Source organism: Cnephaeus nilssonii (genome assembly GCF_951640355.1).
Source record: "Cnephaeus nilssonii genome assembly, chromosome: 10".
NCBI classification, from domain to species: domain Eukaryota; kingdom Metazoa; phylum Chordata; class Mammalia; order Chiroptera; family Vespertilionidae; genus Cnephaeus; species Cnephaeus nilssonii.
In genome coordinates this window covers 60,937,485-60,962,125 of record NC_137081.1, presented here as the reverse complement: position 1 = coordinate 60,962,125, position 24,641 = coordinate 60,937,485, and the positions used below count along the sequence as shown (strand labels likewise).

The 24,641-nt window shown below is 43.8% G+C and overlaps 1 protein-coding gene across 4 annotated transcripts in view; it reads left to right on the top strand.

Moving 5' to 3' along the window:
• The window catches only part of FMNL2 (formin like 2), a 304,070-nt gene that overhangs the window by 202,959 nt on the left and 76,470 nt on the right, over nt 1-24,641 (top strand). For 3 of the 4 annotated variants that reach the window (XM_079782217.1, XM_079782219.1, XM_079782218.1), the window contains exons 4-6: nt 3,853-3,929; nt 16,003-16,086; nt 19,063-19,215. In XM_079782217.1, coding sequence (XP_079638343.1) covers nt 3,853-3,929; nt 16,003-16,086; nt 19,063-19,215 — 314 coding nt within the window. Of the gene's footprint in view, nt 1-3,852; nt 3,930-16,002; nt 16,087-19,062; nt 19,216-22,276; nt 22,397-24,641 lie in introns of all 4 variants that reach the window. The other variant, XM_079782220.1, reaches the window with a different exon arrangement.

Here is a 24,641-nt window from a genome sequence, read left to right as displayed (position 1 = left end):
TGAGAATGTACCTGTCAAAGTCTCATAGCATCCCCCCGCTACCCCCGCTCCCAAATATGGCGCACACATGTTTGTTTTTCTAAAGAGCTTCTGTCAGATCCCCTCAGTGAGACAGCTGCGTAATTCTTTGTTTCATTCTTGTTTGTCTCCCCCCACAAGGACGGAGCAGCTCAGCCATCAGATTGGAGGGGGTTAAGGGAAGGCACAGCCATACACACACACAGAACACAAGCAGAAGGCCCCAAGTGGTTTTCTGGGCCATTTCTTTGCACAGGGGCAGCAGGCTTCTCCTTTAGAAACATTTCCAGGTATCCCCCGCTTCCACACCTTCAGGCTGGATGGCTCAGGCGTTAGGCACACTCCCCCCAAGCTGGGCGTTGCAGAAATGCTGACGTCTGTCCACAAGACTGAGAGCTGCCCTCACACAGAGTATGTCCCATCCCCAAACAATTATCGCAACATTTGTCAGATTCTGAAAAGAAAGGAGAAAAGACGTGAACTCCCAGAGAGCTTCTTAGACTCCAGCCCCAAACCCCACAGGGAGGAAGGTGCTGGGAGGGGAGAGGGGGTTCCTCCTGGCATGTCCCAGCTCTCCTTTGGAACAATTACTTCTGGGTTGAGGCAAAGAATATAAGATAAAAAAAAACAAAAACCAAACAAACTAATAAGCTGCTCAGAAAGTGTTTTCACTCCCTCACAAATAATGATAAAGAGGCCCAAGACAATCGACGTCTGTTTGGCCGACCTTCAGTCTCTGCCCTGGGCCCTGTGTGTCCACCTGAATGGCCTTGTTTGGTCTGTGCCTCATCTTTCACCATCAGTCATTGGGCGCAGAAAAAAAAGAAAATGGATGTTGGATCCACCATCCCTGCTGCTCTGATTGCTGTCGGGAGCTGGCAGGAGGAAAGGATCTGTTCCACTCAACGTAATTGTCATGCGTAAAGCCTGGGGAAAAGGAGATTTTGTTTGGAATGAGGCATGGCTTGCAGTTAAAATGTGTTTAAAGTTCTCAGTTGTAATATGGGAGGGGGAAACAAAAAGATTTCAAATCAGGGCCAGATAGTGTAGGCCCAGCAGTCTTCCCTTAACGGCATTGGGAGTCCTCGGGTACTTCATTCATTAAGCTTTTGTTCATCTGGAACACAAGGTACTTCGTGTGCTGTCTTCTGAAAAATATTCTGAAATATATTCTACTTAGATTTTCTTCTAAATAGTTTTAAACCCTCCAGGGTAGGAAAGGAAGAGCCTAAATTAGATATCTCTGGGATCAGAACTCTCCAAACCAGCCTCCTCATTTCATACCAGGCAGTGCTTAGTCCATGCTTTGGAGGTGGGAGGGGTTGCTCGCGTCTGGGATGGGAAAGGCCACAGACCAGGAAGAAGGGAGTCTGGTCCTCTGTGATGGTAAAATCTGTTGTTTCGGTCTCCAGGGCTCAGCTGCCTCCCTGGGCCCATCCCCACGCGGTGCCTTCCTCTTAGGGAGAGGCTGGGTCAGGGTCGAAGACTGCGAGTGGATGGTATCCTGCTCCTTTTAGCTGGTCCTCACAGGCACATGATTTCTCTTTTAAAGCATTCTGCATCCATTGTAGAAGTGCAGAGTGTTAGCGCTCACTGTTTATGTGCTTAGCGAAGTGGGTGCCAAGCGTCTCTGTAGTCTAGAATTCAGCTAAAAATCAAACAGTTCCCAAGAGAGCAAAGTCAATTTAGTTCCACCTCAGGTACTGTGTAGTTGCCAAAGTGTAGTGCCTCCCGTAGTAAATGGCTAATAAATGCTATCTGATGTTGTCGTTCCCATTATCTGATAGTGTTGTTTTGATATATGCCACTTAGTCCTTCCGCAGGTTTTCTTTTGTACTCTATTATGTCCTCCTTGCTTCGCTGGGTGCCCTTGTGGCTGACGATGTCTGGAAGAGATGACCTTGACCCAAGGAAGCATGAGGCAGAGGCCTCAGGAAACCAGTCAGAACTGTGCCAAATGCATAGCCAGGAACACCGAGTTGTCTTCTGAAGGCCACAGGTGTAGGCAGCCCAAGACTTGTGACTCTGGCGTGGGGATGGCCCCTCGGGAGCAGCCAGCACATCTGGAAATGGTGTCCTCACCTGCATGGCCGTACGTAGACCCCCCTCATCAGCAGCCCTCAGGGCTGGAGAGCTCTGCAGGAAGCAGTAGGGGGTCCCTCCAAACTGTAGATGCGGCTGCCGTTTCTTAGGCCTTTCTTGATAAAAGAGGGGAGTGTCTTTCTTTCTTCATTGCATTGGGGATGCTTTCATTTCATGTATCCTACTGTGCCTAAATTCTAAAAACCTGAGGAAGTCTTTGGGGTGCTTTAGGAATGGCAACCAGGGGGAATCTGGGAGACTTTGCTTCCTTAGTGCCCTGGTGAGAAGCAAAGGGCCTTCAGAAGAGAAGAGAGTGACAGGAGCCGCCCATACTGAGCAGGGTTCCAGGTCTTCACTGGGGCACCAGGTTCCACCCGTGGTGTGGCCTGGCTCTCCCCACCCCCATCCTGGAATCCTCCTGTCCAGGCTTTCTCCTTTCCTTCCTGTGCTTGCACACCTTTGCCTTTGGAGCCGGATACCCCTATGCACCCTGCCATGATGGCAGTAGACAAGGCTTTCTGATATCCTGAGCTAGAATCCTCAAAGCCCTTTCCCGAGAACAGTGTAACATGACGGTGGTTTGGACCTACAGGACAGAAAGCATAGGACTCTTCTTAGAAGGTGTGGCACATCAAATGTCCTTCCAGAGTGGCCCAAGACTTTAGTTATTGCAAATAAGTGCTTCTGTAGGAAATTATGTTCCAAAGAACTGCTGTGCTGTGCAGCCCAATGAATCCTTGGAGGTTATATAGAGTTGAGAGCATCGAGGGGTGAGCATGTTTACTATCAGAGGAGGATTCATTGAAGAAGAAAGACATGAGGGAGTTCTGTAAGGACCAAAAGGGTCCTAGAGGCATGGGAATGAGGGAGGACATTCCAAACGTAGAAGGGAGGTGCCTCAGGACAGGGACCTTCCAAATGGGGGCTCGTGGGCAGAGAGAACTCTGAATGCTTATTTTTGGAAATGTTAGGTCATGCAGAAAGGAGTTAACATAGCAAGCCTGAGACTGCTGCCTTAGAAATACCTGCTTGCAAGGTTGGCTCCTGGTTGTCAACTGGGAACTTGAATTTTGGGAGAGTTCCCACCATTCCCTGATAAGAATACTCCCGGTGCCCAACTTGTTTAACCAACAGTATGGTTTATGCCGAATGCCTCTTTTCCTTCTGGGAGGCTGGGCTTAGGTATGTGCTAGGCAGAGAGTACCCAAGTGACCCGCCCTCCAATGAAAACCCTGGGCACTGAGTCTCTAATGAGCTTCCCTGGTCGACAGCATTTCACGAAGACTGTCATTTGTGACTCCTCTGGGAGAAGACTCTTGGAAGCTTGTATCTGGTTCCCTCCAGACTTCACCCCAGGTGTCATTTCCCTTTGCTGATTGTGCCTTGTATCTTCTTGGTCTAATAAATCCCAGTCATAAGGACAACTATATGCTGAGTCCCATGGAATCATTGAAACTGGGATGATCTTAGGGACCCCAACACATATTGGTGAATATTGTATTGTGGGGTAGGGGGGAAATAATCTACTTACTTAATGACAGTACATGAAAATCAGTAATTTTCCCCAATCCTTTTGAATCAGCTGATTTTCATGATGAGAAAAATGTGTGTGCTTTGCAAAAAGAAATGTGAGAAAAGCCCACTTCAGAAGCAGAGCTATTTTCATATTGTGTTAAACTTACTACAAGTAAGCTACAGTTTTAGCAGTTGCTAAAATATGTTTTGTGAGAATATGTGTTTCTTGAATTATAGAAATTTAGACGGCGTGTTCAAGAATCCACACAAGTGCTAAGAGAACTGGAAATTTCTTTAAGAACCAACCATATTGGGTAAGTGTGCCCATTTAACATTTTAGCTCCAAAGCTCTTTTGGGCGCTTTACAAAGTGACTGTATCATGTCCGAAGAGTTAAGCTTCCTTACTGTTCATTATAAGCTAGGAGACTGAGGTTTAGGTGGGTGGAACCTATGTTGGTACTTGAGTTGCTCACTGTACAAAATTCAGTAGGAGCTGGACAGACAGTCCTTGATTTGGGATATTTATAACCATTGTAAAAAATTTTTGCTTGGATGTAGTAGTAAGTGCGTGGTCTTTTGTGTGTATAATAATTCTTTGGCAAATTAGGACCCCCCACCATGTAATGCGGACAGATTCTGGAAGACCTCCGAACCTTCATGGGAGTTCTCCAAGCTCGTGATTTGAAATTGCTCCATTCTCCTTTCCTCAGTTCCCCGCCTTTCTGGCCAGAATGGGACAGAAGCTGGAGTGATGCCACCTGGTACACTTCATTGTACATAGATATTTTGTTCTGAGTCTCTTCTCCCTACCTCTCACATTTGTAGGACCAGGAAATGTAAGTCCACTCTAGAAAATAAAGTTTGAGGGATCTCGGCGCTAAGCATTTCTGAGTTTTCATGCAAGCACATGGTTGCTTTGCCTCAAGCAAGTACAACTTCATGACATTCTCACATATTCCTAATGGCATAATTCTAGAGTACCTTAAAATAAGATGGTTTATCTGCAAGGCATATCCTATTTTATAGCCTGAGTTCTTCCTAAAGTTTTTGTTTAATATCCAGCAAGTTATTTAACCCTCTGGGCTTTAAATATTTGAGTTTTACAATAAGAAAATCTTTTCGGATATTCCCATTTGGCATTCTTTGCAGGTCTTTTGGAAATGAGGTTTTACATATATATTATTTTATAGTTTTACCGAGTAGTCTGTAAAATAAATATATTACATAAGTAACAGTTTACTTCTACTTTAGACTGTGTTTGCTGTAAGCCATTCAAGTGGTTAATTTTCACAGTTATTTCAGAACTAGAGGCCTGGTGCACGAAATTCGTGCATGGGGGGGCGTGTCCCTCAGCCCAGCCTGCACCCTCTCCAATCTGGGATCCCTCTCACAATCCAGGACTGATGGCTCCCAACTGCTCGCCTGCCTGCCTGCCTGATTGCCCCTAACTGCTCCCCTGCCAGCCTGATTGCCCCTAACTGCCCTCCCCTGCAGGCCTGGTCACGCCTTACTGCCCTCCCCTGCCAGCCTGGTCGCCCCTAACTGTCCTTCCATTCAGGCCTGGTCACCCCCGTTCACCCCTAACTGCCCTCCCCTGCAGGCCTGGTCACCCCTAACTGTCCTCCCATGCAGGCCGGGTTGCCCCCAACTGCCCTCCCATGCAGGCCGGGTTGCCCCCAACTGCCCTCCCCTGCTGGCCTGGTCTCCCCTAACTGTCCTCCCATGCAGGCCTGGTCACCCCCAGTCACCCCTAACTGCCCTCCCCTGCAGGCCTGGTCGCCCCCAACTGCCCTCCCCTGCTGGCCTGGTCACCCTTAACTGCCCTCCCTTGCCAGCCTGGTCACCCCTAACTGCCCTCCCTGTAGGCCTGCTCGCCCCCAACTGCCCTCCCCTGTAGGCTGGTTCCCCCCAACTACCCCCCCCTGCTGGCCCGGTCACCCCTAACTGCCCTTCCTTGCCGTCCTGGTCACCCCCAACTGCCCTCCCCTGCAGGCCTGGTCATCCCTAAGTGCCCTCCCCTGCCGGCCTGGTCACCCCTAACTGCTCTCCCCTGCAGGCCTGGTTCCCCCCAACTGCCCTCCCCTGAAGGCATGGTCTCCCCCATCTGCCCTCCCTTGCAGGCCTGGTCCCTTCCAACTGCCCTCCCCTGCAGGCCTGATCACCCTCAACTGCCCTCCCCTGCAGGCCTCGTTGCCACCAACTGCCCTCCCCTGCACGCCTGGTTCCCCAACTGCCCTCCCCTGCAGGCTTGGTCCCCCCCAACTGCCCTTCTCTGCCAGCCCGGTCACCCCTAACTGCCCTTCCTTGCAGACCTGGTCCCTCCCAAACACCCTCTCCTGTTGGCCTGATTGCCTTCCCATGCTGGCCATCTTGTGTCCACATGGGAATGGCCATCTTTGACCACATGGGGGCAGCCATCTTGTGTGTTGGAGTGATGGTCAATTTGCATATTATCTCTTTATTATCTACACTAATAAAAGAGAAAGGTGCAAATTGACCATACTTTCACGATGTCCACCAGCCAATCAGGAGTAAGTAAGCAAATTAACAAAGATGGCGGGTTAATTTGCATACACAGGCGCCGAACGGCCAGGGTTGGGATGCTTGCATCGTCGCCATGACGATGATGCAGGCATTCCACACTGCCCCAGCCGCTCCGGGCCTCTGGGCAGCGTGGGAAGGCAGAAAGGCAACTCCAAGCTGGAGCAAAGGCGGTGCCGGCAGCCAGGGGAAGGAAGGCCCATTCTTGCACGAATCTTCATGCATTGGGCCTCTAGTATAGGATAAGCTTTTGTTGTTATTGTTAATCCTCACCCAAGGATATTTTTCCATTGATTTTTTTTTAGAGAGAGTGGAAGGGAGGGGGAGAGACACAGAGAGAAACATCTATGTGAAAAACATCTTTGTGAGATTGGTTGCCTCCTGCACACGGGTCAAGCCTGCAACTGAGGTACACACCCTTGACCAGAACCCTTCAGTCCCTGGGCCAAAACTCTATCCACTGAGTCAAACCGGCTAGAGCAAAATAAGCTTTTTTTAAATTGCAGAAATGCAGGGTTTAAATGTTCATTTCCTAAAAGATAACTCTGCATGTTTGTTTCCTTGAGAATGAAATATTCAAAAAATGAACCGATTCTAACCTAAAGTTGAAAATCACCTTTATCCCAGAAAATGGGCTATAGAGCAGTGGGTCATAGAATCATGATTTAGAACTGGAAGAGAAATTAAAGATTACCTAGTTCCTCATTTTACCGATTAGAAGAATTAAGGACCAGAGAAGGTGAGTGACTCCCACAAAACCTACAGCTGTAGAGCCAGGTGCTTTGGTTCAAAATGCTATGTTCTTTTTCTTATGCTGCCTAATCTGGCAGCCCTTTCCCTGAAAGGAAATAAGATAATCAGGGCTCTGGGATCAAAGCAATGAGGCTTGTCTATTGGGGGTGAAAGTGGTGGTAAGTTAATATAGTTGGGCATCCAAGCTTAGGAAATTTACATACTTTCCAATATTTGTGGATCAGGAGCTAGATTCCATTTGGTAAGGTCCAACCCTACACTGTTGGCACCACTTCTTGACTGAATGATCTGCAGCCAGGATTTCTACAAATTGTCAAAAAGCATTTCTTCAGGCATTGCTGGAATAATGTGAAATTGACCATCAAATACCAAAGCAAGGTGATCATTTCCAATACAAAGTTGGCTGACTGGTAGAGCCCTGGTTGGGTTGAAGCCAGTGCAAATCTGCAAGCAATTGGAATGGTTTGTTGTTTAGGATGCTGTGGGGGTGTTGAAAGATTCTTACATTTCTTTCATCTTCTCCAGCTGAAGTTTTCTGTTGTTTATCACCTATCTGAGACACTCTGAAAGCTTTGGCTTTAGCAGCAGAAAAATGCATGGAGGTACATTGTCGGTCTGTATGCCACCGATTACTGGCATAACCTTATACGAATGAAACCACACACCAGGATTTTGACCTATCTTGCCTGACCTAAAAACCCAAGCTTGAACTAACTCTTCACTATGGAAACTAAGCAGCTTGAATTCATTTGGCTGGAAAATTTTCTGAAAAAGTTACTCAATAATAATGTGAAAATAATCAATCAATACAACGAGGAATTCTTGGAATACAAGATGTTAAATAAGAGATCCATAGATTTTATTGTACTCTTTAAGGTACCATAATAGAAAGGTAATTGGGTGCCTATTTTCCTTATGAAAAGAAATACGTTAGTTCAAATTTTTGCTATTTGTTATTTTATCTTAGGTAAGTTACATAAACTCTCCGTACTTACCATCTGATCTAAGTTAACTTCTTATCTATAAAATGAGGATAATAAAACTCCATAGGCATATTGTAAGGATTAAATGAAATAATTCACAAAATATCTAATATAAAAATGATCTAATATAGGGTATAATACGTAGTAATTATTCACTATATAACTGTTGTTTGTTATGCATATTGAAAATAATATTGTATCTAATAATAATTCGACAATATTATATAATATATCCCCAAGGAATTCCATGCAGAGAATGTTGCCTTCTTTGTTTAAAATGACCCTGACACCTAGGAGATTGTTGCTTACCAGAAATTAAAAGGAAGAATTACATTTAAAATCTATTGTCTTAAAAAAGATTATTCTTGGCACATACTTGCATTTCAAGGTTACAGGCTAGGGCTTTGCTGAGATAACATTCCAAGCTATAGCTTCGCCAAGCAAAGGGTTTTTTCTGAGTTTTGATGTTAACCTATAACTCTATAAATGGAATAATCTTCTGAGAAAGAAAATTAATTTTCTTTGAGCCAAATTGAAATAAGAATTGGACTAGAAATAATCACATTCACTTACTCTTAAAAGAGTTATAATAATAGAGAAGAATTGGAGTATGACTTATCCCAGCTCTTGAAATGACTTGGAATACCCTTGAAAGGAGCCACAAGTGTTAGAACACATTGGCCGGGCAGTGTGAGTAGGCATACATTGCGATGTTTTGGATGTCAGGGTGATCAAGATTCAAGTGGCCGCCGTAGTGGTGAGCTGGATAGAATTACGGGCTTTATTCCATGGAACTGAGATGTAGGCTATCTCTTCTTGCAGGTAATTCATTTTAGTAAAACTCCCTATTACGATAGAAAATTAATTCTCGTCCTGAGTGTAGTCACAGAAATTCTGAAAGATGCTTAGTTCACTTTATCTCATTGGGAGGGTTGAGAGAATGAGGTTGTGGGAGGAATGTCCTAGTGGGCAGGTTTGTAGAAAGGAAGTGAGGGAGTGCTCAGTGACATCCTCCCTCCTGGACTTTCAGCTTTTTTTGTGAAGAAGCAGTGTGGCCTGGGCCAGGCCAAAGAGCGAAGAGTAACTAAGGCTGGTTTTAAGAGGTATAAAATGTGTGTGGGGGGGTGTGCATCAGACTAGCCTATGATTAATTCATTCTTAGATGGTGCTTTTTGGAAAATTTCAAGATCATAATCATTTGGTCATGTATTAAGCATTGTTTTAGGCACATTCAATGTATTATTTATTTCTTACAAGATCTTTTTATTGTTGCCTTTTACCTCTGAACCTTCATTTTACAGATGAGAAAGCTGAGTGAGCTATTAAGTATCTTGCTCAAGTCCACACAACTCAGAAGCACTGAGGTTCGAACCTAGATATGTCCAAAGCCTGTCATAAAGCCAACAGTTCTCAATTTCTTTTTAATTTTAGGACTCCTTACTCTCTTAAATTATTTTTGTGGGTTTTATCTATTAAATGTTCTCCATATTGGAAATTTAAACAGATACATTTTAAATACTATGCTTCTTTAATAAAATTTGATATTTATTAAATATTTAATAACTGTAAATATATAAATACAAAATAAGAAACATCATATAGCACAAATAACATATTTCATAAAAATAACTATTTTCCAAAGCAAAAAGATTTGGTGACAGGAGTGGCTTTAATTCACATTTAAAATCTCCTTAATGTTTCGTTAGTAGAAGGCAGCTGCATTCTCATATCTTTGCATTCAGTTTGTTGTGCTATGTTGCTTTGGCTGATGTATATGAAGAAAACCTGCCCTTACGCAGATACTCACCTGGCACCATACATAGCTATTAGAATATTATTGACTGTAGTCGCTATGCTGTACTTTATACAAACCTGTGACTGTGTTGTAACTACCAATCTGTACTTTCAATCCCTTATTCACCAAACCTCCCAGCCCCCTTCCCCTCCGGCAACCATCAGTCTGTTTCCTGAGTCTATGAGTCTGTTTCTGTTTCGTTTGTCCATTTATATTGTTCTTTGGATTCCACATATAAGTGAAATCTTTCTCTGACTGACTTATTTCACTAGCATTACCCTCTGGGTTCATCCATGCTGTCGCAAATGATAAGATTCCATTCTTTTGTGGCTGAGTAATATTCCATTGTATATCTATACCACAGCCTTTTCTTTTTTTTTTAATTCATTTGTCTACTGATGGGCACTTGGGTTGCTTTCACATCTTGGCTATTATAAATTATGCTGCATTAAACATAGGGGTACATATATTCTTTTGAATTAATTTTTAGTTTTTTTGAGGAACCTCCATACTGTTTTCCATAGTGGCTGCACCAATCTTCATTCTCACCAACAGTCCAACAGGGTTTCCTTTTAGGAGGAGTTTTTATTTTATTTTTTTATCTTTATTGTTGAAAGTATTACATATGAGCCCCCCCTCTCCACCCCCCACTGACCTCTTCTGGTCCACCCCCATAGGAAGAGTTTTTAAATAACTTTTTCTGGTAACTGGGGATGTTCTTCTTTGATATTACACCAAAATTCAAGAAATGGCAGTTTCTTAAAGTTGCCTGCAATGTGAAATCTGAAACTAAACCAGTGAGTTTTTGTGCTCTGTTGTACTAAAGTCTATTTACTGCCTTGCACTTGAATGAGTCTCTTTACCCATTAGTAATTTTTTAACATCATGAATTGGTTATCTGGAAAATATTGTGTCATTGATCTCATCACCTGGACATTGACACACTTTATTCTGCACTATACAAACAGCCACGTTTGTTAGTAGCCACCGGTCTCACCGGAGTATACTTGGAAGTACTGAGGAGCTGCCAAGCTCATGGTGGTGAATACAAGTGTTCCAAATTTCTAACTTTTTTCGGTTTGAAAGCTCAAATTTTATCATCGACAACAAATACCATCACTTGGTTTCCTCAGAACGACAGGCTCACTTCATCCACTTGTGAGAATGTATCTGCCAGGTACCCAAGGCGGAATAGCCATCGTCTGTCAGTCATTTTACATTTCGTGTAAAAAAGTGGTGGTTGGGTTTGCAACTCAAATACTTGCCCGAGCGCTTTCCCTCAAGACAATAGTGGCACTGGGGTAGGCAGCAGAAGTGCCTTATGCGAGCTTCCCGTTTTGCCACACAGAAAATTCAAGATGTATATAGAAGGAGGAAGCTTTAATTCAATCAGGAATTGTTATTGCCTCCCTACGGGCAGTTTTAAGTGAAGCTAACTTTTGTCCTCCCAACGGCATGGGACGAAGAATAAAATAAATTGGTGTATTCTTTAGTGGCAGCAGTTTTATCCACACTTGTTTCTTTTTTTAAAATGTAGTTTTTATTGATTTCAGAGAGGAGAGAGGGAGGAGAGATAGAAACATCAGTGGTGAGAGAGAATAATTGATTGGCTGCCTCCTACATGCCCCACACTAGGGATCGAGCCCGCAACCCGGGCACGTGCCCTGACCGGGAATTGAACTGTGACCTCCAGGTTCATAGTTTGATGCTCAACCAGTGGCCCATGTCGGCCGGGCCACCCACATTTCTTTAGTACCATCAGTACAAATGTCAGCACAATGAAATAACTACTTTCTTAGTATTTGTATGAAAATACTTGTAACTCCACAAACCCCTGGGAGGGTCTCAGGGACCCCTAGTGGTGTGCGGGTTATACTTTGAGAACCAGTTTGTGACACTGTCTCCTAGATTTGGTAGCTAATGATGAATCTGAATCTGGGTGATGCTTATCTTCTCTCTCTTGTCTCCCCCCGCACCATGATTTTTTAGCCACTGCAGTTCACCATGCCTGTGGGGAACCTTTTTTCTGCCAAGGGCCATTTGGATATTTATAACATCATATGCAAGCTACACAAAGTTATCCACTTAAGAATTAGCCTGCTATATTTGGTCAGACATTTAATTAACTCACCCCTAATGCCTTGGCAGGGCCAGACCAAATGATTTCATGGGCTTTATGTGGCCCGCAGGCTGGAGACTGGCAAAGGGAATTCATGCTTTGTCCCTTTATCTTGTGTCTCTAGCTGAGAATAATGAGGTTTAAGATTGGGGGGGGGGGGGGGGGGGCGCAGAGAGAAAACAGCAACTCGGAAACGAAGCTTTGACCTGTCGACAATAAAACAGTAGCTCCTGGCACCTGCACTTAGATCTCGTCCTTGAAGAAGGTTTTTTTCTGGAGCTATTTTTCTTGTCCATGTCTCTTCTGGCTCCTGAGCAGCTGATTGGAAATTTGCCTAATTCACTTTTACAGCATGTGGTAATTACAGTGAATCTGTGAGGTGCTTAGTACGTGATGCATGCTATCAGAGTCAGAAATAATTCTGCTTTCCAAAACCTATCATTACCCAATTTGAAACTGTTTGCCTATTGGTAATAAATAAAACAAAATGTGTGTAGCATGCACAGAGGTGAAAGTGGAAATTGACTACAGGAACTCGGCATTTATGCTATTTCATTGCATGATTACTAGTATATACATAAATCTGCAGAATGGGGCATCCATTTTTTTTTATGTCTTTAGATTCAAGATACTGCTTTGAAAGTTGCCCTTTTTTCATGCTTACCTCTTTTCTTTCCATCTTCTTTCATTTCCACAGAAGTTCACTCTCACCTGTGTTTTCTTCTGTTCAGAATATCCCCAGTGTGGAAGGGACAGGGACTGAGAGAACAGGGGGAAAGTGAAGGCTGTTTATAGCCTTTTTTTTTGCTGAAATGAGTTTACTGACCTGATATCATTTGACTAATGGGGTGAGATAATCAACCATGATATACTTTTATTTTATTTCCTAAATCACCTAGGCATGCCTGGGCCAGACCAAAGACCCAGGGAAGATCTTGCAGCTTAGAAAGAGGTTGTCTGCATGAGGTGAAATCTCTGAGGCAGGACATGGTACCCTCTGGCTGGCTTTTTAGGAACTGAGCAGCTGGCTCCTGCCTTTCAATTTGAAAGTTGTTTTTAAGGCACTTTTGCTCAGAGTCATCAAGTGGGAGTGGAGGTATTGATAAGAACTTTGGATTGGAGGGAAGCTAATTAATAGTCTATCCTTACATCAGACTAGATGCATATTAGCATTTTGAGTCAAGAGAATTGAAGCTCTGGCTGTGCTTGGCTATTTCCTACCTCCTTCCCTTTCTTCCCTCTCTCTTCCTTCCTTTTTTAAAATTCATTATCTCTGAGGCATTTGCCTCCTATCCAGTTTGTGGCTGAACGTTTTTTCCATTTTTTTTTTTCTTCAGACGATAAGGGAAAGTTTATTTAAAGTTGCAGAGGCAGAAGAAGTGAGCCATCGAAGAAATGGGCTCAGGAAACAAGCTACACAGGGGAAAGAAGGGCCCTTGGAGCTTAGGAGAAAGGGAGGGGCCAGGAAAACACTGCTGGGGGGTGGGGGTGGGGGTGGGGAAGGAGGCTGCTCCTTTGAGAGAGAGGCACGGGGTTCTTGTCTTGAGGGTATTTATCTGGAGGGCGCAGGGGAGGATCCCAATAGAATATTCATCAACTTTCCAGGTGTGCCCTTTCAGTTCATGGTCTCCACTGATTGGTTGGTCATTAATCAATGCAGCCGGTCCTGTTGCCAGCCCTGGCCTCACTTGTCTGTTTCCCTGCTTTTCTGGGCCTGGAGCTGAAGCACAACTGAGGCCTAGATGTATTTGATGTGGGTCAGAACCTCATTGTCCTGGAGGGTCCGAGCTGCATGACCAGCAATATGAAAGATCAGGGGGTCTGGGGGCAAGGTCCTTGTCTTCCCAGCTTTGTCCGATGCTAGGCTTCCTGCCTGGATGGCCTTCTGTACCTGCCCCATCGCCCTTGCTCTGCTCACGTCTGTCTAACTGTGCAGCTGAAGTTTCAAGTGAGATGGCTGTGACAGTGGTTGAGGCAATGACAGGTCCTCTGAGTGTCCTGGACCAGCTCTACTTTTTTAGAGGCTGTGTCTGGAAAATCAACCAGAAGGACCTATGTGGCTGTTTTTCTCAACTCCTACATTAGAGTATTCCCCGTGGCCACTGAGGTTATGGAGAGCCGAGACTGCCCTGGAAAACCTGGACCCGTTGGTGACATTTCCTGTATAAAGATGACCCCCATGCCCAGCTCTGGGGCTCCCTGCTGTGACCCACCCCAAGGGCCCGTTCAGATGGTGTGGTCAGCGCCCATAGGTCAGGCCATCGGAGAGGCCTGAGAGAAGCCAAGGTGTTTGTAGCTAGTCATCTGATTTTCATAGTGACTTTTAGCCTTTCTTTAGTCCCCTACCAGTTGTAAAAAGAAAAAAAATCTGTTATTATTTCCAAGCTTCTAATGATCAGTGCTTAAAAAATCCACTCTCTCCTGAGGCCTCGTTGTGTAGGGCCCAATTAAAATAAATCAAATGAAAATAAGTATCTAGTAGCAGATGCTGTGAGGTTGTGTGTGCAGTGGTTTTGGAATGAAACTTCGGCCCTGACCAGCAACCGGCCCTGTTAGTTTGGGTAAGCTGCCATAACAGAGCCACTTTGTGGGGCCCAGTGGTGGTGTGTTTCCTTGCCAGGGTTGCCACGCCAGGTCTTTTGAAGATTAAATGTAACTTTCTTGCGTGTGGCTATGTTAAATGCATACATTTTGTGATAGTCTGCCCGAGGCTGTTGGGGAAAAATCTGAGGCCAGCGTCTTTTTTCCCCACCTTGCTGCCTCCTGGAACCACCTACAGACATGAGATTACATCCTGGAGAGGGCGGGACTAAAAGGAAGAATGGCCCAGCCAGCATGGCTCAGTGGTTGAGCATCAACCTATGAACCAGGAGGTCACAGTCCGGGCACATGCCAGGTTGTGGGCTTGATCCCCAGTAGGGGCGTACAGGAGGCAGCCGATCAATGATTCTCTCTCATCGTTGATGTTTCTCTCTTTCTCTGTCCCTCTCCCTTCCTCTCAAATCAATTTAAAAAACTTTTTTTTTTAAGGAAGAATGAACTGTGAGGCTAAAACAAAAACAAAGAAAATACCCTCCAAAAAACAAAAATAGAAAGCAGGCATCCTGAGTTCCAGATTTTTTTTCTTCTTTTAAGACAGAGACCTCAAAGGGTTGCTCATCCTTAAGAACACGTGGCAGGATTGACCAACGGTTCACCAGCTCCCGTGGCAGCTCTCGGGCCCACGCCTGCTGGGCCTCGGGCATGGAAGAGGCAACCATTTTGGAATGCCCTTGGCCGATGTACCTTTTTCACTTCTGTGATAGTAGCCGATATTATTGGTTGGAGTTTCCACTCTAGTGAAGGCTTCACGGGGTATCCCATGTTTTCTGATGATGGACGCCCTGGGGAACCCTGGAAGGTGGGGTAACAGCTGTTTTATCTCCAGTACCTAAGAGTTCTGTTCGACCAGCCGACTTCATCTCTTGGAATGATTATGAAAAAGGAATAAAAATTTGTAAAAGAAAGCCAGGGAACTGCATTCAAGCCCACCACTCAGATGCCAGGTGATCTCTATTTTCAAAAGGATTTTTGAGAAACATGGTATTGGTCACGTCTCAACTCTGATGATGGTATGCGGTGTCTGCAACTTCTTGAAAGGTTTTAACATTCGTGGAAAAAGTTAAGCAAATCATCCCTATCGAATTTCCAGAAGCCCGTAAACACGGGCCTCTCATTGGCTGGGGGAGCGTTTTCTGCAGCTTCGTGTGCCAAGAAAAGAGTCGAATGTGGATTTGGCCTCGCGCCTGGATTTCAGTGGTTATGTCGTCATGTCCCCCGTCCGCCTCCCTCCCCGTGCAGTCTTGGCTCCGGTAGCAAGCGGGCTGGGGATCAGTTATGGTGGAAAAAGTGCATTTTAGCAAGGGCCTTTTTTTAGAAAGTTTCTTAGGGGTTATCTTAAGTCTCTTGAGCAGTGAAATTCAAAGAAGGCCCACAGATGCCTCCGGACCGCTATTCTTGCACATTGAAATGTGGCGGTTTTCTTGGTTGCTCTACCTGAAAGCTCCTACCTGGTGTGGTAGAGTCTAGGCTTCCTTAGTTACTGCTCTCCTTTCAGGCGATGAATGTTTGTGGTGGAAAAACAAAAGTTTTCACCGTGGCCTTTCGTGGCAGAGCATGTGACGAATCTCCCCCATAATTTTTTTCCCCCCAACAGATGGGTCAGAGAGTTTTTGAATGAAGAAAACAAAGGCCTCGATGTCCTGGTGGAGTATCTGTCGTTTGCGCAGTATGCGGTAACGTAAGTAAAACTTGGCTTGTTTCTTTTGCATTTTATGTGGTCACAGAAGATGCAGCTCAGTGGTACAGTTACACCCCGCGCTGCCGGGAAAACCAGAAGCAGATGTGCTATGGTCTAAGGAGGCTTGTTTCTATTCACACAGCTCAAAGCAAATCCCATAATTGTTATTAGGAATGCTTTTACGGCAGAAGTAAAACAGCGGAGTAAAAATTACCCTTCAAGAGTCCTTATTTTAAAAAGAACTACTTTGTTTAGTGCTCAAGTCACATGTATCCATAAGGTAGAATACTCCAGCACTCACTGAGAGAGGTGTATGATATATTGTTGAGTGAGTAAAGCAGGATACAGGAGAGTGACTCCCTTTTTGTTTTAATAAATTACGTATATATGTGTATTAGCATGTGCTAGTAAATACAGAAATGAATAGCAGGCTGGAAGTGGTGAACAAGAGGCTTGCCCTTTTTACTTTTATGTATTTGTATGGACTTGCCTTTCATAAAGGTGAAGGGGACAAAGTTGGAGCAAAGAAGAAAAAAAGTAACTTATTTAACCTAGTTTTTGTTCGTTCATGAGCTTTTCCTATTCGCTTCACTTCTGGAAAGATTTACAACAGGAATGAGAAGTACATTTGAATGAGATATTCTATTCTCCACATTTCCTCCTTTAATCAAAAAATATTTCTGTGTCCACAGATATGCTCTCACACATCTTGAGAAATAGTATTGTATTTTTAATTTACTGGAAGACATGATGGCTCAGGTGTTATTTCCCCCCCTCAATTCTTTTAAAAGCAATCACTTGTTTTTTTTATATTGCCTCACTCCAATAAAGTCTTAAGACCTAACCAGATGCTATTTTATCTTATTATCCTTATCACTTCCTTGAGAATTTGTGAGGAGAAAGCTATAATTATTCCTACCTTATACATGCAGAAACTAAAGAATTCACTGAAACTGGCTTGATGAGTTTCAGCTTTGATAACTTTTATATATGGAATAGAGTCCGAAAAACCAAAACACAGGTTCTTATCTTCCTGAGAAAGTGTCCTCTGAAATATAATCTTAGTTTTTATAGCATACTTAGTTTTTATAGCATACCCTTCCAAAGGTTGTTTCTTATCTCCACTATATCAAAACTGCTAATCTCCTTTTGCTCTTCATATCATATGACAAACCAATAATAGTACTCTATTGCATATTCTATAATCTGGAAGATTATATATGGAATTAAGGAAGGGCTAAGAAACATCAGGAATAATGGAAAGAATGGTATGCTTTGTGCTGTATGTTTGCTGTAATTTACCTTTTTTCTACATCACAATAGAGCTTTGGAACCAGCTTTTCCAAATGTACCCCTACATAAAACCCACGGGAAAAGGCCATGCCACCAGGAGGGAATTCTCGTCTGTGGCAGAAGATCAAACCCAACAAAAGATCAGAACTCAGAGCTTTTGCTTCCCAATCTTTTTTTTTTTTTTTGCTTTGGCTTCACATTTGTGCTGATTAGTTTTGGTTTTCTTTTGCATTAATTAGATGACAAATTATATAGAGACACATAATTTATGTTCTTTCTTGAAACTAATGGGCTGGAAAATTCCTTGCTATTCCTTGGCTTGTGACAACTTCCTAGCCCACGGAATGTGAAACAACAGGCTCAGGCTCCACCCCTAAAGCCATGGTGGTTCAGGAATCACCATGGTGGTTCCTTTTGCTGCTGTGTGAGAGTTGGGGACCAGCCGAAAGGAACCTGAGAGCTGGACAGCTGAATGACGTGGGGGCTGCAGAGAGACTTGGAGAGAGTGGGGCAGACTTGAGCGACCTTGGAATGTCCCCTTACCTTCTCCTATCTCAATTATAGACTTCTGTTTTTAGTACTCAGGGATCTATCTGATTTCTCAGCTTCCACCTCTTTTCTGTTCAGCAGTGTTTCCTGACTCCTAAGGCATGACAGAATTGTCAGACCAATTCAATGCCATTATATATACCAGCCTGTGACATCTGGATTAATACTTAATAGATGGAGAACATCACCTGGTTTACAGATGACTGTTCTAACCAAATATTTTATTTTGGCCATCATACTTTTTATAAAAGTCATACTTTTTCATAAAAAGTCATACTCATTATTTCCAATATGTATTGGTGCTGTTTCTTCTGTGATAGCCTCCAAGATCTTCCAGATGATATTAATTATAGTTGCCTTCTGTTTATTCTCTATCTGATCAGGTGTTGCTTGGTGGAACTATGGGTAGAAACAATTGATAAACTACTTTTTGGGGGAAAGCAGAGCTTCTGACATTGGGAGGGGAAAATACATAGAACTCAAAGGTCTGTCTGTCTAAAAATGCTACCCCTAAAATTATACAAGACCGAGTGACTTAACTTGCCATTTATTCTAACATGGTTAACATGAGTAATAACCTCAAAAATGTCAGAGAAACAACAGCCCTACTTTAAAGAGCACCACATTGGGAAGCTATTCCAAAATCAAAGCAAATTCATAAGTTTGCGAGTAATGTATCACATATGGTTGGAAAAGCACACTTGCCAACACACTAGGAGAAAATGCGCAGTGAAAATTGATGGGTAGGAATAAATTAGTATAAGCCCAACATATTGACGTGTTAAAGCAAAATGAAGACATCTGTACAATTCCACCCTCCCCCACCTCCCATCTGAGCAATGTTGGCAATTGGTAAGCTAGCAAACTTTATAGTAAAATGCAGATACATCACTATTTAGTTTTTGCTGCTGTTCAGCTACTTTGCCTGGCCCAGTATTTGCCATTCTGTATTTTCGAAGCTACCACGGAGTCCATGGACATTCTTTTGTATTTCCCTTTTAGTTTTTGTTAGTTTGTTTGCAAAGACTACCCAGATTAAGGTGCAGGCATATAAAAGGAATAAGTTATGCACATCCATGTGTTTGTGTAAATGGGACTCTCTAAGTCTCTCGTGGCATTTCTCTTTTGTTTCAGTTTTGACTTTGACAGCGTGGAAAGCACCGTGGAGAGCTCGGTGGACAAATCAAAGCCCTGGAGTAGGTCCATCGAGGACCTGCACAGAGGCAGCAACCTGCCCTCCCCCGTGGGCAACAGTGTGTCCCGCTCCGGAAGACATTCTGCACTGCGGTGAGTTTCTTGAACCAGGAGGGAGGCACAGGTGGTAGAATCCACAGGGACAGCGGGGCCCCTCGCATCTGCGATGACCCTGGGCCATGGATTGCTATATCTTGCCACGTGGCACTTCCATTTCCAGTCATTTCAGAATGCAAGTTTCTTCGCGTGTTCCTGAGGTCATCAATGGGGCCATGCTCTGTAGCATTAGGTAGCTTTCAGGAAACACCATCCCTTCATTCAGCACAGAGAGTAAGTTCTGCTGCATAGGGCACAACAGCAGAGGGTTCTGCACAGGCACATGCTTTTCTGGAACCAGGGAGATGCTGACATCATGATTGAGGCTCTGTTTTCTGGGTAGAGGCAGCACATTGAGATGTGAGAGTTTCTAGAACACCTTGTTGATGTTCGTACCCTGCTGCCCCCCTCCCCTCTTCCAGTGGTAGCTCACGTGAGTGTTCTGTGAGATGTCTTCTTAGTCACAGGCATGGAATGTAGTGATCATTTTTATTGATGAGATGCCTTTAAGCATGTTTCTTTGGTCACCTGTCAATCTTCTGTTTCCTTCTAAGGGTTCCTTCTCCCGTCTCTCCTGGCTGAAATACCACCATGTTAAGGGAGGGTGGGTGCCGACCACCTGTATCACTAATGGGCATAGTATCACTGAATTGTTCATCCACTCATCATGAATGAACAGTCATTCACGCACTGGAAAATATTTTTGAGCTTCTATAATTTGCCAAGCACTGTACTTAGAGTTACTGTCCATGGGTGTGTAAGTCAAAACTGCCTGCCAAGACGGAGACATCCAGATTCAGAAAGGTTTTTATGTTCCAGGAGTTCAATACAAATTTTTATTAGGAAGCCCCACATTCCCAAACGTTGCTTACGCTTTTTATCTTAAAGAGTTTATCTCACTTATTTCAGGCTTTACCTCGCAGATGGACTTTGTTCCTGTCAGTGTGTAAGGTCACTGTGGGTACCGGGTCATTGCAGTTGAGTCACGTGTCCGGGTGCAGCCAACGAATGTGGGACTTTTAGGCTTTCCATGTCTGGTAGCCTTTTAATTACTTCTAGTCCCTTCGACTTGGGTTTTTGGTCATGGGAAGTTAACCTCTAATGAAATTCAGTTCTGCTGAAGGATTTGATGTTTGAATATGATGCCTCCAATCAACCTTTCAGATTTTTTTTGGTTTGGAAATGCCAAAAATATTAATGGGTTTAGAGTCCTATATAATACAGAGGTAATATGCAAATTGACTCTCACACCCTTGCATCACAAGATAGCAGCCCCATGTTGTCACAAGATGGCCACCCCTACGTTGTCACAAGATGGCCACCACAAAGATGGCTGCCCTCACGTCATCACAAGATGGTCGCCCCCACGTCATCACAAGATGACCACCCCCACATTGTCACAAGATGGCCACCACAAGATGGCTGCCCCCATGTTTTCACAAGATGGCCAGCAGGGGAGGGCAGTTGGGGGTGACCAGGCCTGCAGGGGAGGGTAGTTGGGGGCAACCAGGCCTGCAGGAGAGGGCATTTGGGGGGGACCAGGCCTGCAGGGGAGGGCAGTTGGGCGTGATTGGGCTGGCAGGGGAGCAGTTAGGTGTCAATCATGCCGGCAGGGGAGAGGTTAGGTGTCAGGCCAGCAGGGGAGTGGTTAGGGGGCTATCAGGCAGGCAGGCAGGCAGGCAGGCAAGTGGTTAGGAGTCAGCAGTCCCGGATTGTGAGGGGGATGTCTGAATGCCAGTTTAGGGATAAGGCCTAAACCGGCAGTTGAACATCCCTCAAGGGCTCCCAGATTGGAGAGGGTGCAGGCTGGGCTGAGGGACACCCCCCCTCCCCCATCCAGTGCATGAATTTCATGCACCGGGCCTCTAGTGACTCAATAATAATGAAGAGCAGTGTCTTAATTCATCTTGAGGTATTTGCATTAGGCCAAGGGCTCTATAACCTGCTAGTCTGCATCAACTTTACATGTAGACAGGGACATATGTGGGCTGATTTAGAAGTTGAAGAAAGGCCAGTTGTGCCTAAAGAATTCCCTAATCACCTTGGTACTTGAATGGAAATTCTTACCATTAGTATAGTTATAACTATATATGAGAGATCTAATGGACAAACTAGATGTTAATTTGCTTTTCCATCATTTCTTACCTAGAAAGGAGCATTTATTGGCTAGCTCTACCCTAACAAGGATTCATTTCTTGATTAATAATTCATTATGCCTGTTTTTGAATGATTAAAGACTGTTTGAGGAGCTCATGTTGTTTCTGGTAGAGTGGGAGAGTCAGGAAAATGTGGGAAACATCCCAGGTCCAAGGAGAGTTGTAATCCTGGCCCCTGGAAGGCATGGTACAGGGACATCAATTTCTGATTTACTTCATGGTTGGGTCCAGGTAGATCCTGCTAGAATTCACTTTAAATTGGAAAAATAGACCAAAAATATAGAGAGATGGACATGATGGAAATGCTTTTCTGAGGAACTCGGGAAGTATGTGGCATTTCCGGTTGGCAGGTGTGCTTGAAGATGACCAACTAAGAAACCAGCATCACCTTCTTCTGTTTGTGTTTGAGCAGTGTCAGACTCAGGAACAGAACAATGGAATTTCCTCCCCAGGTTCCAGTCACTCAAGAGAATCACTATGGCAGTAACTTTCATGAAACTTGTTGACCTGAAGCTTTGATTTTTGTTGTTAAACAGTGCGTATCAATGATATTCCAGCTCTTGAGGTTCATGGATTTGTGCCTAGATTCTAATTCTGTATTTGGTCACTTGCTAGCATCTGTGATTTATAAAAACAGCAATCAGATGTACAGGCATATGGTACATGTTGCTTTTCATATACCCAAAGGTTGTTTACATTTTTTTTCTCTTCCTCCTCCTTCCTCTCTCCCCTTTCTCTCTCTGATCCCCACATTGCCTTCACCTTTTGGCTTTCTGTTAGTGGCCCTTCTTTTTTCATTCTGCCATCACATTTCTGACTGTCTTCTCCTCCTCTGCTTTCTCCTTTCTGTTCCTACTGTCTCCTCTTCTTCCGGTTCCATTCACCTCGTGCACCGCCACCAGATTGGTTTCTCTGCCTGAGTATCTTCAGTTCAAATGCCACCAGAGCTGCCTCTCTCCCTGTTGCCTCTGGAGCAGCTTCAGTTTACACACTGATGATGAGGCTTCAAACCGGAAAATCTCGTAAGTCGCGGGTGAAAATGACGCCCAAGAGAGCTGGTAGTGCATGGTGGCAGGGCATTGCAACTGCTCTCCACGTTATAATATGATAACCCCATGGCTTAGCGCCCTCACCCAGTACTGGATGTGCCCACTGCCTTTTCCACTTGGATATGCTCTGTTATCATATTATGAATTCTCATTTTAAGAATTTAAACCTTTACTAGTAAAGTATGTTACTTTTTTTTTTTTAATATTACAGGGGTGTTTTTTTAAAGAAAGAAAGGATATTAATTCATTTTCTGTAGAGATGATTTATTCTGGCTTTGTTTGACTAGAATATGTCTTCTATATCCAAAGCAGAATTCAGTTCCCTTATCCCAATCTCCAGATAATAATGTAGATTGGTAAAAAAGGGTTAGTTAAACTTGGAAGAAGAAATGAAATTTTAAGAAATTTAAAACACTTTATAAATGGGGCTTGGTTAAAGAAAAGGAAAAACACTCTAATGTTGATGCACAATCTGCTCTCTGTATTCAGACTTTATTTTTTAACTATTTTAAGTGGATTATTAAACTTTTTATGGCATGACCTTCACCTTTATCAACTATTCGATTCTGTATGTCAGCTTGGTCAGTAGTAAAAATGTTGATATTGATGCAGTAGAAACCTGGATTGTGTTGTTTTTTAAATCAGAGCCTGGTGTGCCTTCAGTTACGATAGATTTCTGTTAATGTGACCACAGATCCAGCTAAATTAAATGACTTATATATGCACGTATGTGCACACTAGATTTTTGGAAACAAAGAGTGCATTAATTCAGATGCAGGAGGTGGGAAACTAAGAGCCTGGAGGAAGGGGTCAGATTTAAACTTGGGGTGATGGCCAGAGCTGCTGCTCAGGGTGAGGGAAGGCTCTCCCAGGGGGAGGTAAAGTGAAAGAGGATGAGGTGAGCAGAATTCTTACATCAAAGATCGGGCACGTTTGGGAAAGAGGGAAGAACCTGCCCCTTCCAGGACAGAGGCTTTGTGTGGGGGTGGGGGGCTATGTGAGGAGTGGTTGGGTCATAGACATGCAAAGCTGGAAAGACCTGGGAGGTCACCCCGACTGACCTTCCCCACTGTGGTGAGGAGAACAAGATCTGCATTTCCTTTAAGATATGAACTCCTATTAATATTTTTCCCTAAGATTCCCTAGAACAGATTTTACTGTTTTCCTGCGATTATTAACTCCATGGAATGGCATTTAATGAACAGTCATTGTCTGACTCTTACTGCCTATATACATAGTGGATTCATATGAAGAGATATAGTTCAAATTTATGTGCTGGTTTATACATTTTAATGCAATAATCTCATTCCTGGCAACGTTTTTTAGGGGAGTAATTTTTTAAAAATATATTTTTATTGGTTTCAGAGAGGAAGAGAGAGGGAAAGAGAGATAGAAATATCAATGATGAGAGAGAACCATTGACTGGCTACCTCCTGCATGCCCCCCACTAGGGATCGAGCCCGCAACCTGAGCATGTGCCCTGACCAAAAATCGAACCGTGACCTCCTGGTTCATAGGTCGATGTTCAACCACTGAGCCAGGCCTGCTGAGCATAGGGGAGTAATTTTTTAAAGTATTTAAAATGGACATGAAGATATAGATAGCTTTGTTACAGTTTTATTGAGTGTCCACTGTGTGCCAGGCACTGTTCTAAGAGCCTTCTGTGATTTACTGTTCACAGTGCTCTGTGTGATAGCTGTTACTTTCCCCAGGAGGAAACTGAGTCTTCTAGTGGTTAAAGCAATTTGTGTGGGATTAAACAGTAAGTAAACGAGGCAGGACTGGGAGTAAGGTGGCCAGACCCCAACCTCCATAGTCCATTATCCTGCCTGCTGGTTTATAGGATGGTTTTCCCTCCCAGTAAATACATTGTTTTCATATCAAGGTGTCTGTTGTACCCTGCAGGAGGGGCTTTAGCTCCTTCCGAGAATAGAAGAATCCCATCTATTTCGATAGATGCCAACTTAAAGGAGAAGAAACTGCAAAGAAAAACATATCTAAAATTATTCTCATAGATAAGCTGTTGATCAAGATTTTCATTAAAGAAAATACTGTTTAAAGTCTTTGGGAGGTAATCAAGGATTATTAGCCCCATTTACAGGTGAGGAAGAAAAAAGAAAAATGAGACAGTCATCATAGGAAACACGCAAGTTTTATTTCTGAGGGAGGAGAAATGTTGAAGACACTCTTTAACCTGATGAAAATCTGAGGTTGCAGA